Below are 15,611 nucleotides of genomic sequence, written 5' to 3' on the forward strand. Positions count from 1 at the left end.
TGAGTCACACATAAGAAACTTAACGTGATCATGCAATAAAGGAACATATCCCAATGCTTAGGAATGATTAACTGGCATTTTGAAACTGTATGTTGGAATTTTGTATTCTTAATGCCATAATACTATTATTTAAATTATACATTATCTTAGTTATAATTGAAATAAATTTGTATTCACTTGTCTAAGAGTTTCTGGATATGTGTAGGTAAGTGTAATGATGGGGGGAGAATCTGACACCTCAGCTTCATTTACTTACGTTCTGCTTCATAGAGCTGAAAACTTTACCATCTGCAGTTGGAAATAATAGAATCTTTCAGCACAGGTAATGACAGGATTCTTTGTGTCAGCTCTCTTTGGGAATTTTTAGGGTAGAGGAAAGAAGAATAGGTAAATTAATTCATGAATGTATAAGCTAAATTCTAATTCAGGTGAATTGCAGTTGGAGGCAGACATTGCAGCAAGAAATGTATGCTGGTATCTTAATGGTTTGAAATTGATAGAGCACTTCATTTTTGATGGCTATTCTCATAATATAACATTAGTTTCTGTCAAGGGAGGATGTCATGGCTCAAAAATGGGAAGCTGCATAGAAACAAGTTCATATTTCTAGAACTGTTTCTGCATGTTTCTTTTCTTTGTGGGCAAGATTGCTATCTGTTTCAGCATAACGTTTGCAGTATGGTTCTAAAGTGTGTGTTGAGGTTTTTTCTTTTTGTTTTGTTTTTTGTTCCTAAAGAAATTCTGTCTTAATCTTCTGATTTAACTGATAATTGCTCATTTTTAGTACTTAGTACTGAGTGTCCCGTAACTGTGGTTTTGCAGGTGTAAGCCTGCTGTTATACATATAGCTTTCTCAGACTACATTTTTTACTGTGTGTTTCCTATCTTGTAGCAAAGTCTTCCTTGATTTAATTTACTTCATGAACCAAAACTCTGTACCAAGAAGTTGCTTAGGAGAGGTAGGGTTACACAAAAAGTAGTTTGCATGGAAATGTTTTCGTAAGTGAAGAAACTAATGAGTTGCAGACAAACTAGCATAGGAAGAGTTATTACATATGAAGTAATGGAAAGGGAGGAAAGCCTGTATTGTTTAGTGTAGGATGGGTTATTGCACAGGATCCTGACAAGAGAATGCTTTCAGTTTAGGGTAGGATGACTGTATGAAGTTGCTTCTAAGGAAACTGGTGCTGAGAGAATGTATAAGGTAACATTTCTATGGCTAGTCTCCATGTGGGTGTTATAACATACGTGTGTGTGTGTGTACAGTCTTCATGATAAAATAATTAATGCATGCGCTGCTGTATTTAAGGCTGCAGGATAACTCCTTTTAATATATTGTTGTCACCAAAATCCCATAGGTAAAGCAGAGGGAGTACTTAGGACGTGGAAAGAGACATGTATAAGTTGTCTTAACTCTTCTCTTTTTCTGCTACATTCATTGCATGAACTCCTAAGAGATTTAGCTACAAATGTACAAGGTATGGCTGTGACTTTTTCCAGGTCCTTAGACTCTGTGAGACAAGTAGGACTTAATTTTTTCCTCTGGAAAAAATTCACCTGACTTCAGCTTTACACAATTGCTCTGTGCAATGCAGTGAAAATGTTAGCTTTATAATCCTTTATTTTTTAAAAAAAACTGTGATATAAAAAAACCTGTCTTTTCAGTTTCATATTTTCATTCACACTGCCCTAATTGTTTGGCTTTCAGCATGCTACCAAAATTTTGCACCTGCAAAGCACAATTTCAGTGTTATAATTATTGATAGAGGGCTTGGCAGCACAGATTTCTGGTGCTTTAAAAGGCACAGAGTAGATGGTCTAGGTCTTAGAATGACTTGGAGGCTTTTGGGGACAGATGGGATGTGTCTTTTCTTTATACCTTTTTTGACAGAAGCTGAAATTTATTTGGCCCTTGTCACAAGAAACATCTCACCCTGTGGATGTATGGTATCATAAAAGTTTGAAAGAGTATTGTCAATCTTTGGCTTTACTGTGGAAGGGCTGCCTTACATCATTTCCATGTAACTTTCTTTGTTGCTTGTATCTGAAAAGCAATTCTTTTTAGCCTGGTTACCACTAGCGAGTCAAACTGGGCATGGAACTAACGTCTTAGCTGAGTGTTTTGCATGACTAAGGCTTGCGATCTAAATCCCACGTGTAGAATAAATATGTCAGTATTTGTATTTTAATGTTGGGATGTATGTCTGCTTAAGCTGGCAATTAAATTGCCTAGAAAGAGTCCCTCTTCCAACTCCATTTTTTATTAAAAAGAAGATTTGAACTGTTGGTTTAAATTAATAACTGTCAAGAGAATATTTTCTTTCTTTCTGTCATTGTCAGTTTTATACCTTGCAGAAGTTTGTGTTTCCCTCTGCCAGTTGTTATGGCCAGGACAGTTCTGACAGATTGAGTGTACCTGTTTCTAATACCAGGTTGTGGTCGTGGTTTTGATTTGTTGATGACAACAATTTTTGAATTTATTTTTGATGCCTTTATCAAAATGGCAGCATATGTGTGTATATTAAAGATGATTGCTATAGAATGTATTTATGTAGATGGATAGAATGGGATTGTAATGCTATCAGTGATGTGTTTATTATAATTATGCATATACTTTTAAATCAATACCAGAAGTAATCTATGAACTTTTTTCATATAAGCCTGTGGTTACCAAAATTGAACATTCTCACGTTTGCATTTCATACCTTCATTATAAAAACTAGTCTTGTTTCCTATGGGGATCAAACCAGCCTAAGAGTCAATCCCTTTTCCAGTGTGGAAATCAGAGCATAACATAGCTATTTAATATAGTCTAGCATGCAATCCGATTGCAGCTGGATGAAAATACTTATGCTTATATTCGGAGCAAATAAGGAAGGAAATGCTCCTAGGAGAGTGTTTTGTGAAGCATATCAGTTAAGTACTAGCTTACGCCATTAAGTTTTCTGCTTTATTCTTCTTGTTCGAAAAAAATAATAATAATGTGGAACAGGTATTCTAAATATGTATATAAATCTCTTCGTATTGCCCTCATGAAGTGGTGAGTCCTGCTCTTACTATAAGGAACAGTATACAGGAGTCTAACATTTCTACTGTGTTATATTTTAATGTTTTATTTTGTATTATTCTGTTACGGAATTCCATTCTACCTTCCCTACCACTTGCAATTAAGCTCTTTTAAGGCATGCAGTTCTTTTTTTTCCTTTGAATTGTGATAATGACTCCTATATGTTTAATCTAAGGTTAGAAGATATTTTTCACTATCATTATCCTCATTACTTGCCTCTTAAATGCTTTTCTGCCTGATACATATTTTCTTTCAGGATACTTGAATCAAATGTGGGCCAGTATTTCAAATAAGAGCATGCTATCAATTTTGTATGCTCTGCTTACATATTTTCAGAACTACTTTGCGCTGCTTCTGTGCTGTTGAAAACCTCTATTCCTTTTCTGGCAGCTTATAAATTCCTTAGCAGATGTTTTCATTAAGTGGTTGAATGTATTATCCAGTCTTTTTCCATTCAATCTTTTAAAACTCTGCATTCAGGAATAACTCAATGTGAGAAGTTCAAATTGCTTTCTGTTTTCTGCACTTGTCAACATGTTGCCCAGTTCCATTTCTCTAGAGTTTGTTTACAGTCTTGTAATGGGGTGGCGGGAGAGGGGAGGATGTTTCCCATGTAGTTCCAACCACTTTGTCATGACTTTTTCTTTCTTTTTCTTCCCAGAGTGTTAATTATATTAAACCAAGAGTTCTTATTATGAACTTAAGAACATTCTGGATCAAAGGAATAGAATGTTGATTTAGGTGAAAGATCCTTTCTTGCTGCTTTCCATGCTTTTTTTTTTTTTTTTTTTTTACAGATGAAGCAGGGAAAAGTCTTTCTTTAAATACACTTCTTTCCATGTTCAGTAATGAATTGTAGATATGAGAAGGGTGTATACATAACTTGGAAGAACGAGCTGTATTGATACTTGTGTTTCTGTTCTTTCAGACCTACTGTCAGACAGTGAGGTTCTCTTGCAGGAGTGATAGTGGAGAGACATCATGACACTTAAACCTTTGTTCTTATTGTTGAGATTTCTCCCTTGTCCAGATTTTAAATGCGTAATACTCTTGTCATCGACTTTGAAGTCAGAATTTACAACTTTGTTATTCATTGTGCAGCTGTGACTCAGTTACATTAAGTGAATTGTGACATCTAGTAAGTATATAATGGCAAAAAAGTAGACTTGTTCTTGAAATGTGTGTCCTGTTTATGTAACTGCATCCCACTGCACCCTTTGTTTGGAAGCCTAAAATCCTAGATCCTTTAAAATAAATAAATTAAACAACAACAAAGCCCCCAAACACTGCATACTTGAATAGTCACATCTTCTTAGTTGTCAACAATTACTAATATCTAACTGGTAGCACCTTTTTTTTTTTTTTTAAATCCCCACTGTAATAGCTTGTTATTTCTCTTTTGCCAGTATTGGCTCTGATTATTTGGCTAATTGTTTTTCTGTTGCAAATTGGTCTTGGTTAGTAATTTAAATGTAGCCTGCTAAGTAATAATAAAAGAGTACTGGCTTAAATACATTTTAAATGTAAGTGAAGCACATGCTCTCAGGTGAGAAGTTGAATAAATCCTTTCTCATATATATATTGCTGTAGAGTTCAAAAATTCTTGGATAGTTACCCGAGTTTAACATTTTATTGTTTCAGTAATGTATTACTGTAATACATTTTATTACAGATGTTGATATTTTCAAATAAAATAATAGAGAATGATAAATGAGTGGAGTCTTCAAAATGGAGAACCTGTGGTTTCATATTTTTAAGTTATTTGTGCATACCATGAGCTAGTTTGGAGAATCCTTTTGCTTGGTAAAATTCTGTTTAGATCTCAACTTTAATTGGCAGAAGTACAATGCAAGGCTGTGACTTTCTTTGAGAGCAGCATTTTGTAGCTTTAATGTTAAATGTAAAGATTTCAGGTCTAATGATTCATCAGCTATATGTCTCATATTCTGCTATTTTTTTTACCAAATGAACCAGTTCAGTATAAGATGATGAAGGTGATTTTAAGTGCTCTTATGGGAATTTTTTCAGTAATTATTTTTTTTGTACTTGGTTTTAACATTGAGAGACTGTGCTCCCATCTAGAACTCTATTGTTCAGTGCTTTAATATGATTTTAAATTTGCTTGCTTGTATGGTATTTAAGGAATCTGAACAATCAGTCCTTATGTCAAAATATTTGAGTATATTTAGTTATTGCTGCTACTAATAACTAAATTTGTTTAGTTATTATGGTTCCTGCATAAGAACTCTTTTGAGTGATAGTAGGGGAAAAAATAGTCTTTAAAATAAACATGAGAAATCTGTTATATGCCCTGTTTGCTTTGGGACAGACATGAACACTCTGTAAATGAAATTCGGTACTCTTAGTTGAGGCTGTTTCAGCTTTGAATAAATATGCACAGGATTTAATGCTGTTGAACCAGTTTGTTTTAGAGAGACACCCCTGTGGTACCTGATGAATTTATTTTTCTCCGAAGGTTAATTGGGGCACAGCAAACCAGGCACTGAATGTAAGCAAGAGGTGTGCTTTACAGATGCTCATGTGAAAATCCCAGTGCAAGTCTGCATGTCAGCAGAGATAGTCACACAGTTGTTCTGCTTATGTTTCTCTCTAGACAGCGTCCAAGTATGTCGGGTGCAGCCTGGTGAAGTGTCTGCCACTCCACCAGGGAGCTTTGGCTCCAGGGTGGGCACAGCCACTGGGCACTGAGCTTTTGGGAAGTGCTTACATAGGGAGTCAGTGCTGTAATCCATGTCCTGACTAACTTGAGTGTTTGTGCAAGTCCTTAAAAATGTTTGTAACATCCAGGTGGATAATTTGAAGGGAAGAGTTGACTTGTCCTAAAGCTGAACTAGGAAAGCAATTTTGGCTGAAATAGGTGTGGACTACTTCTGAAATGATACAGCAGAGCTGCTTGCCTACATCCTTTTTAAGCCACATGAGCAAAGCAGGCCTTAACTTCTGAAAAAGGCTTTCAGGAGGACTGCAAATGTACCCTTCGAGAAACAAATAGTTTGTGTTTACATTTTTCTGTAAATGTGGTGCAAGAGTGGCACTTAAGGTGCTTTTCATCCTGGGATATAGTTTATGCTCTTGGTCTTTAATGTACGTGCTGACTGAAATATTCTGAAAGTATCAGAACAGCTAGCTGTATTTATATAGGCAGCCACTCATAGGAAATCTTCATTGAATGAAAGTGGATGGATCATACAGTAGAGTTGGCACAGAAAGATCTGTTGTGTAAAGCTGTTTTCCCTCATTCTCCTAAGGTAAGCAAATAGACAAAAAGCACTACACAATGTTCTTCAGGGATAAGTAAAATCTTACTCCATCATATACAATAAGACATTGCACTGGGTTTTGTTTCTGTCAGTATTCTTCCAGGATGTAGCACAAGCTCTGCCCTTCAGCAATGGCTTTTTAGACATCTGCTTTCCTATGCTGCAGTTACAGCCTTGATGCTGAAGCTGGCTTACACTAGAAGAGGTCCCAAAATGGAGTTTGCTTGAAGGTCAGATGCATGGCCCAAACATTGGGACAGAAATATGTGGGATACTGGTGGGGAAGGTGGACTTTTCCTGTTCATGGTAGATAGCCACTAGGTGACCTTAACTGTAATATGAAGTTGCACCTGAAGTTTGACACCAATGCAAATTCAATTTTTAACAAGTCAACTGTGAGTTGACTTGTTTGACCACAAGCTATACGTGGGTTTTCTGTAAGTTAATTTCTTAGGTGCTATGCCATTAGAATACTGTTTTTTACTTACTGTGATAGTAACATCAGGACGCTGAGAACATTTACAGTAAGGCTTTTCTGAATTGTTTTCTCACCTCTTGGAATTTTCATAGTTTCTTCAGATATGCCAGACAAAATTCTAACTCAAGAGAATTACAGACCATGGTGATTTTACCCTGCTGGGAAGCTAAAATCCAGCACAGCTGCTGTCTCACACCACCCCATACCCCCTCCCCCCAAAAGAAGGGCAGGGGGAGAAAGTGCGCTTGAAAGAGGCGGGGGGGGGGGCGAAAGGCTCACGGGTTGAGATAAGGATAATTTAATTAAAGGGAAAAGAAGGAGTGTGTGTTTGTGGGGGAAAACAAACAAAGGCTGCATGGAAACACAGGGGGAAGAAAAACAACTATTTTTCTCTACTTCCCATCAGTGAGTGGTATTTGGCCACGTCCTGGGAAGCAGGGCCTCAATACATGGAGAGGTTGTTTGGAAGGACAGGTGTCTTCATAACGAGAACCTCATTCCTCTTTCCTCCCTCTTATTGCTGGGTGTGACACCACGTGGTAGAGATGCATCCCTTTGGGCGGTTTGGGTCAGCTACCCTGGTGATGTCCCCTCCCCACCTCTTGCCCACCCCCAGCCTGCTGGCTTTGTGGGGCTTTGGAAGGAGTCTTGGTGCTGCGCCAGCACTGCTCAGCAATAGACAACACTGGTGTGATACCAGTGCTGTTCTAGCTACAAGTGCAGAGCACAGTGACTTGTGGAAAACGGACTCCACAGCCAGTAAGATTGTAAAGTAGCTATGTTTATTCAGTGCTGGGCAGCACAGGGGGTAGCCCCACCCAAGTTGTGCGCACCTGATGCGGCAACTTGCCTTGTTTATATGCAGTAAAGAGTTACATATGATGAAGTTTCACAATATGCCTGTACATATTCATAACCAGTCCCTGCTTTGTATTAAAATTAGTTCTAAGGAGTCATTTACATAAACTCCTCCCATCTGTGCTTGTGCAGTGTATCCTGGTGGTGGTCGTCGGAGGTCATGGGGATGAAGATTGATGAGACTCGTCAACGCTAGTTGACCTCTTGTCTCTGTGCAGACTCAGTTGCTCCTTGGCTCTTGTCCATCCACAGGACCAGTTGCCACCAGTTTCTTAAGATAGGCTCACACTCTTATTAGCAGACTGACCTTGTTAAAGGGGCCCAAAGCTTCTTGCTTTAGTTAAATTAACTAAATACACCATGCACAATAGACCATAGTTAGCAAAGACACTAAGTAGCATCTTAGTTTAATGCCATCAGCGCTCTATCTCTACTTGGCAAGATTCTCTTAACTCCCTTTCTCAACAGCACTGCAGGGAAAGTTGAACTCCATCCCAGCCAGACCCAGTACACCGATACTTCAAATTCATTCATTTCACTTATTTGTAGTGTTCTTCTGTTATTCCAAGCATCTAGATCTTTACTGGCCAGATACTTTTCTTTTCCTTGATAGCCTTGAGCACTTCGCTTCTGCAACAGTGAGCCTGCTCAGTATTCTCCTTGTGGTCTTGCTCTGAATGGTAGTGTTACAGGATTAAGAATACTTCTTACTTAAAACATACAATGCTACTTAGTCCTTAGTGTAGCTTTGTGTGCATTTTGCTCTCCTTTTGGAGCTGGGTTGTAGTTTCATACCTGTTGGTGTTCACTGGAGTGTAAAGAAGCGTGTGTGTATGGTTTTGGCTTGGTTTGTTTGTTTGTTTTTAAAGCATAATCTTAATTCCCTCTTGCAAGGCTTCTCTAAGGAAACAGTTAACTTCACAGAGATCTGATATAATTTTTTGAAATTTATGCAGTGCTGGAGGAGAGTAGCAACATGACTCCAGATTTTAACAGGGTCTTCCAAATGGAAGTAATTGTTTGGAGGGTGAGGGTGGCCATGAGTTACAGCTGATGATCGTCTCTGATTTAAGAACAGTTATTTATTGTGTTGTATATGTAAAGCAGTTTGAACCCCCCACATTCCATTGTGAGGCTATGCAATTTTAAATATATATATCTTTTACTTAAATTTAATTCCCCAAACCCTGCAAATTGGTGAATAAAATATTTAATTTCAAGTAAGAGAATTTTTAGTCTGATGCTCCGGTCAGGTCTGTGTATATCTGTGCTGAGTCCTTTTGTTTACAGTGGAACACTGTACAGAAATAAAAGTTCCTTTGTCTGATTTGCTGCTATATAGCTGGTTCTTGCCCTGGGGCCAAGAAGACTTAGGTTCATATGCAGAAAAAGTGATTTCTAACTTTTTACTGCAGCTTTGAAAAGGTTCCACCTGGTTACTTCACAGGATCTATACCTTTGGTTTTGACACTGGAGATAGCAGGTTAGGTATGACTGAATGTTGTTCATTTACTTCACTTTCTTGATAGAGGTCTCCAGATACTGAAATACTTTAGTTTACTTAGGTTAGGCTCACCTGTGTGCCATTTGCCTTATGCTCAGCATGAAGGGATCTTGCTCCTGAATGTAGACAGTAGTGTAACGTATGAGTTTTTGCAAAGCCATTGGAATTTTTGGTTCTGTAACAAATACGTATTAACAATAATAGTAAGGAAGACTCTTTAATATATTCCAACTATGATTTGGACCTTTTTTTTTTTTTTTTAACAGACATCTTCTCTGAAGTCAGCACATTGATTCGGCTAATTTTTTAGAAAATTTTTGTTTATCTTGCATCTTTCTTGCACTGTTTTTCATAAGAAATAATGCTTCAGTTTTCCTTTGTAGTAGTCGTGGAGTAGTATGTGTCAATAATACGTAAGGGCTTTCCATGTAGGAAAGACTTCCTTCTGGACTTGATACAGGCAATCCCTCCTTTTTTTTTCCCTCTTAAAATACTGAGGGTTTGTTGTTGTTTTTGTATTTTTAACAGTAAATTGCTTTGTTACGGAAGGATCTAAATATATTTTTAGTGGATTTGATATATTTTACAGGTTAAGAGATATCCATACGTTACATTTGCTTTACTATATTTCTCCTTATTTGTGATCATGTGTTTCTTTTTGTCTTTCAGAAAACAGGGCAGTATTTGAAGACTTGACAAATGTATCCCAGGCTGAAAAACTGCATTTCTCCTCTTCCTCCTTTAGAAAACTGACTTCTTTAAAGAGAGGTAAAGTTGCATGTTGCACTTCCTGTAGGTTTGTTTGTTGTTTTTTTTCTGGGCAAAGTGAACTGAATATGAACTTCTTCATTAGCTTGTTTGGTAATGTTTTAAATTAACTTGTATATACGTCTCTTATTCTAATAACTAATATCTTTTCCTCCTCTGTTGAAAGCTATGTCTTCAGAAACCTTTGTTTGCAGAGAGCTGTTTAATTGTTTTTTGTTATATTAAAGTATTATTTACCAATATTTCGGCTACAGTAAGCCATCCATGTGCTACTTGAATTTAAATTAATCTAATGTTGTTACTTCTGAATCTGATATCTCTTAGGATATTTAAACATGCTTTAGAAATCTGAGGCAGATTCTTATACCCAATCTCAATGACTTGCTAGCTGCCAAGGGCCATACTAAATAGTATGTGTAGTCTCATTTGTACAAAGTTGTATGACATGAACTATAGCTTCCCAACACAATTTTAATATTGCATTTCAATTCTTTTTCCATTTATCAGGTGCTGACCTGGTCTTAAGTACAAATTTTCCTTTAGAAATCAAAAGAAAAATGTTCTTAGACCAGACAGGGAATTTCAATCATGTAGGCTGGCTATTTGAAATTCATCGCAGGACTTCCATGGTGTAACTTGTATACCAAGCCCATAACTTTTGTTTGAGCCTAAATAATTTTCAAAGCACACCTGAGAGAAAATTGTAAAAAGTAGATTTCATTTCATGTTTACTTGCCTTTTTCCTGTAAAATTTGCAACAAATTTTGCAAACAGTAGCACTTCAGATACTCTTCATGTTACTTGTATGTAGTTAATGAGTGAGTTTATGGAATTACAGATAGTAGTAATACCTTTTATCTTGTTATCATTTGTTTTTGGAAGTGTTTCTGTTTTTTCTGCATCCCAGGCTAAAAGGAAAGGTGACTGTATTAAAGGGGATAAAAGTTTTAATTATTATTTTATTTTTAAAAGGATGCTTTGAAGTTGTTAAACATTTGTAGTTTTTAGGAAAAAAGTGATAAAGATACCTGACAATGTGTGTTAGTTTTGTTACATATAACTTTTTTTTTTTTTTTTTTAATAATAAAAAAAAGGGGGGGGCAAAAAAATGCGATCAAAGTATCTCTTAGAATAGGGTGTCCCTTTTTGTCTTGTTTCTGTCTAGGTCGATGTTTAATTGCAGGTCCTGTCAAAACCAAACTTGTGATGAAACTGTAAGAGAATCACCGCCTTCTTGTGTCTAATATGTCTTTAAAAATCCCTTGTATTTTGCTGTCTCCTCCATTTACATCTTTTCAGGTCACTTCTTGATTGCTTTCCTTTTTTGGGAAGGTTGCCCAAGAATTACATGTTGAGATCTGTGGCCAGATGAATTTAAAAGGCCTCAGAAAGTTCTGAGTAACAATTTCTCCAGCTCTCCTTTACCCTTTGGCTAGTAGATCAAAGCTCCTGTCTGAGAGTTAAGACAATAAATAGTTTTGAGCAAGGAAAACGATTTCAGTAATGCTATTTTTTTTCCATAGTTCTTAGCAGCAAGAAGTCCAGTAGTTTGGAGATCTAAGCTAAGTCCATCTGAATACCTAACAACTTCAATCCTGTTAAGATTTTTTCAGTCACTTTATACTCAGGGTAAGAGCTTTAGTTCAATCTCTTCGGTGTGACCCATAAGCAACTGTTGAAAGGAGGCTCTTTATTGCACACAATGCTCAAAACCCTGTTAAGTTACTTGTATGATTGGCTGTATATAAATCTGTAGTGAAGTTAACTATATGATTAGGAATGTAACGCAGTGTTTAAAAAACAAAACAAACAAAAGACCATGCTAGGTCATATATACACACAAGATAGTTTTCTTCCAAAATACAGAGGTTGTACATTGTATCTTTTTTTTTTTTTTTTTTTTTGCTAACCTTCATCTTTTTGCTCTTTTCTTTTGTATCTTGAAGAAGGCTCTTCTTATTTCTTCATGTAAATCTTTTGTAAGCTATCAGAATTTTTAAGGTGTATGTATACCTTGTCAGAAATGCAGTAGTGAAAGTAATCTAAAGGAGTTGGGAGAACTCTTTTATTATTTAACTGGGATAGTCAAATAAATCACCCCGCAAAGAATGTTGGAAGGGATTTTTGTGTACTGAGTGTATGATGATGTTGTTACAGGTCATTTTTCTTCATCTTTTCAGTTTGCTGCTTGTTAGGTCTGAAGGTCTTCATGATGCTGCTGTAAGCTGATATAAGTATTACAACAGCTCTTCCTAGTATTCCTGCCAACACACACACATGCACACCCTCCTGTACAAGACACTGTGAAGGTTGTAGAAGAGGCAAAGGCATGCTTCTGTTTTTCAATGTCTTCTGCCTCTCCTGTAGTTAGAACAGATTTTGCTAGATTTTTCACTTTTTCCTGAGTGAAATAGCATAATGCTGTTGCTGCAAACTGAAGAAATTGATTTTTAACTTTCAAACAAATTATACTTAAATGTGGTTTGGACCCACTGTTTAATTTTTTGAGATCTTATGTATCATTAGGACATGCTTGCCATTTATGACAGGTCTCTCAACAGGTGGTGGTATTACTTTGAGTGCAGGTTTTGGTATCTTATATTTGAATGTGTTCTTTTAACGAGAGAAGCTATGCAAAGGAAGTGAAGCCTGAGAAGATAAGGATGAGACTGAAATGATTTGAAAGCTTGCAGGCAATTTGTGAGAATTCAAAAGATGTTACAATATTATCATTGTATTATAAAACGGAAAATAACACTAACAATTGTCCTTTGAAGTTTCTTTTTGTTTGCATATTTCTGAGCATTCCAGTGTATTTTTAGAAGGGCTAAATTTTGAAGCGTTTCTTTTAAGCTGCACAATTCTTTTAAGAACAAGCTTTAAGGAGTAAAGTTCTGCTATTAGGATTTCTAATAACTGGTATTATGAAACCGCTTTGCTTTGAGGTGTATGTAGAACTGTCATTACAATGTTTTTTGTGGTTTGTTCCATAATGTTATTTATTTTGCTCCACTTGTCTTTTCTTTGTGCTGTATTTGGTAAGGGAGCAAGAATATATGATGCATTTGCCTTAAATAATGTACGTTTTGACCTGAAGTACCGCGTCCTTCGCTTTCTGCCTCCCTCATTCATATGCAGTAGTTTTGAAAAAGAGTATGAAGAGAGAATGGTTTGGTCATTGTTAGAACTGGGACAAGCTGTCAGAAATGCAACTTTTCTTGTTGTTGGATATTATATAAATGTACTGTGAAATTGTTGATAGCTTCTCATTGAGGTAGGATTTTACAAAACTAAGTTTTTCTGCCAGAAGTCTTCTTTACTTTCTTTTCTCTCTTCTAAAGGTAAGAGAGAAGCTATAGAAGTAAGAAAATGTTAGGATCAGAACGAGGTGTGGTGGAAGAATGGCTGTCAGAATTCAAGGTGAGCTCAGAAGATGAATGATAGCTGTACCATTAGTAACATTTTAAATATTATATTTCAAGTTTTTATAATGAATGAAGCTTGCAAAGCTCTATGTAAATACATCAACTGGTACCTAATATATGATGCATAGTTCTAATAGCAGTTGATTTATATTAGTTGTTCTTGTAGCACCAAACATTTGTCTTCTATAACAATGTGATTTTTAAAACATATCTTTGTAGATCAAGTTGACAGAATTTAACTGACAGCTGAATAATATTGCTTAAGTTTCTGATTGAGCAACTTCTCTATTTTGCCTTTAAAAACTTAGTAGAAATATTTGGGGTTTTAAAAATATCAAATAAAATATTGGACTGTTTTTACATATAATTTGCTTAAAATGAGTTGTTTTATCATGAAGAATTGGAAGTATTTTCAGCTATTTTGCTTGTTTATATTTAGGCTGAGTGAAATACAGGATAATGCATAAATGGAAAGAGACTGTATTTCATACCTGTTATAAAATTAATCTGTTATTTAAATTAAGATTTATTAATTCCTTGCAACATATATATGTAAGAATTCATTACATGGTGTTGTTCGAAACTTGTTGAGGAGCCAATTCTACAGATGCAATTCCTTGGTGGTGCTGTCTGTGCTCATTTTGCATTATCCATGCCTCTTGGTTAATCAACTTGAATTTTATTTAAGCCTTTGAAAAGTGCCTGTTAAATAAGGAATATCAAGAAGAGAGAGAATCCTCATTTCAAACTGGATCAAATGATTTTATAAAAGTTATTTGAAACTGCTTTTGAAGTCAGCCCTGAATGTTGCTGTGTTGCCCCCAAATGCAGTTTGTCTGAAGAATTGGTACTGAATGAACTAGGTTACAAGTCTGGAAAACTTAGTCAACTTCAGGAATTGTTCTTGATATTGGGGTGAGACTGAATGCTTTTGTGGAGACTTGAAGCATCAGTTTAGCAGATTAACCCACCCCTTTTTTCCCCCCCACTTTAGGCATTACCTGAAACACAAATTTCCAGCTATGCAGCTACATTGCACCGAAAAAAAACATTGGTACCAGCTCTTTATAAAGTGATTCAAGACCCAAATAATGAGGTAGGACACTTAAATAAATAAAGGTTAACACTCATAGAGCTTCTACTTCTACAACTACAAGTAGTGTAATTAAAAAGTGGAGATGGAAAGGAAGAGTTATCTTTCTGATGTGGTCTAACATTGGGTACTATCCCTCTTTTTACTCTCTTCTATTTTGACATTCACTTTAATGCTTTTCTGTTAAGACACAACCTCCTCTGCTTCCAAAAATACAGTTTATGCTGTCTTCTAAATTTTACTTGCTATATCAGAGATAAAGTAGACCTTACAGTGAAACTCAGTAAGATCTATGTGCATCTTACTTGGTGGCTTATTACAATGGAAGATAGAATCAGTTTATTAAATCCTATATGCAATTAAAATAGCCAGATTTTCTTTTGCGTATTACTAGTATTATGTTTGAATAATTTGGTTTCTACCACTGTAAACAAGAGTGGAACCAGGGCCCCAAGATGTAAATATGCATGTACAATAAAAATTGTTATCCCCATTCATAATTCCTTTTGCACATGATGCAAAACTATGCTTTCCATTCCATTGTCTTCTACTATGTGTGATTCTGGGAAGGTGTGTTAAATTTTAACTTCTAAATAAATTGTGTAAGCATACCACTCTCTACTGTGTAAACTGCTTTAGATAAAGTGCTTCAAAATATTTGATTTATCATCCGAGATTTCTTGTATATTTGTAAATATAATGCCAAGGAAGCTTTTAATTTTTCTAAATACAATAAAAGCTCAGCTGCTTTTGGAAGCTGAATGCATGATTTAGCTTAAAAGATTACATAATTCTCATGTAATAAGTAATGCTTCGTAAGTGTCAATGTCACTGCAATGTTACAAATAATTTGCATAGTGACCTTTTTCTTTGTATTGAAACTGCTGTTATTCTCCCCAACTTGAAGCCACCTTTGCTGCTGTTGTCCTTTATTGTGTGTGTGTTACATAGTCAGAAGTATATGTAATGCTGTCCTTTGTTCTGAGAATAAGCATTTGTTAGTTTTTTGTTTGTTTGTTTTTGTTTTTTTTTTTTAATATGCAAAGAACCAGATTTGCAAAATAAGCATCTTAAGGATCTGAAGGTGATTTTTAAATTACAGCACACAAATGCTTCTCAAAGCTGCTGTTGCTGTTT

At 35.9% G+C, this 15,611-nt stretch overlaps 1 protein-coding gene across 2 annotated transcripts in view; it reads left to right on the plus strand.

Annotated features, from left to right (window-relative positions):
• HYCC2 (hyccin PI4KA lipid kinase complex subunit 2) overlaps nucleotides 1-15,611 on the plus strand; it is a 59,221-nt gene that overhangs the window by 12,003 nt on the left and 31,607 nt on the right. For both annotated transcript variants that reach the window (XM_084289378.1, XM_084289379.1), the window contains exons 3-5: nucleotides 9,858-9,956; nucleotides 13,298-13,376; nucleotides 14,376-14,477. In XM_084289378.1, coding sequence (XP_084145504.1) covers nucleotides 13,326-13,376; nucleotides 14,376-14,477 — 153 coding nt within the window. In that variant the 5' untranslated portion in view covers nucleotides 9,858-9,956; nucleotides 13,298-13,325. The remainder of the gene's footprint in view (nucleotides 1-9,857; nucleotides 9,957-13,297; nucleotides 13,377-14,375; nucleotides 14,478-15,611) is intronic.

Source organism: Netta rufina (assembly GCF_964035555.1).
Source record: "Netta rufina genome assembly, chromosome: 6".
NCBI lineage: Eukaryota > Metazoa > Chordata > Aves > Anseriformes > Anatidae > Netta > Netta rufina.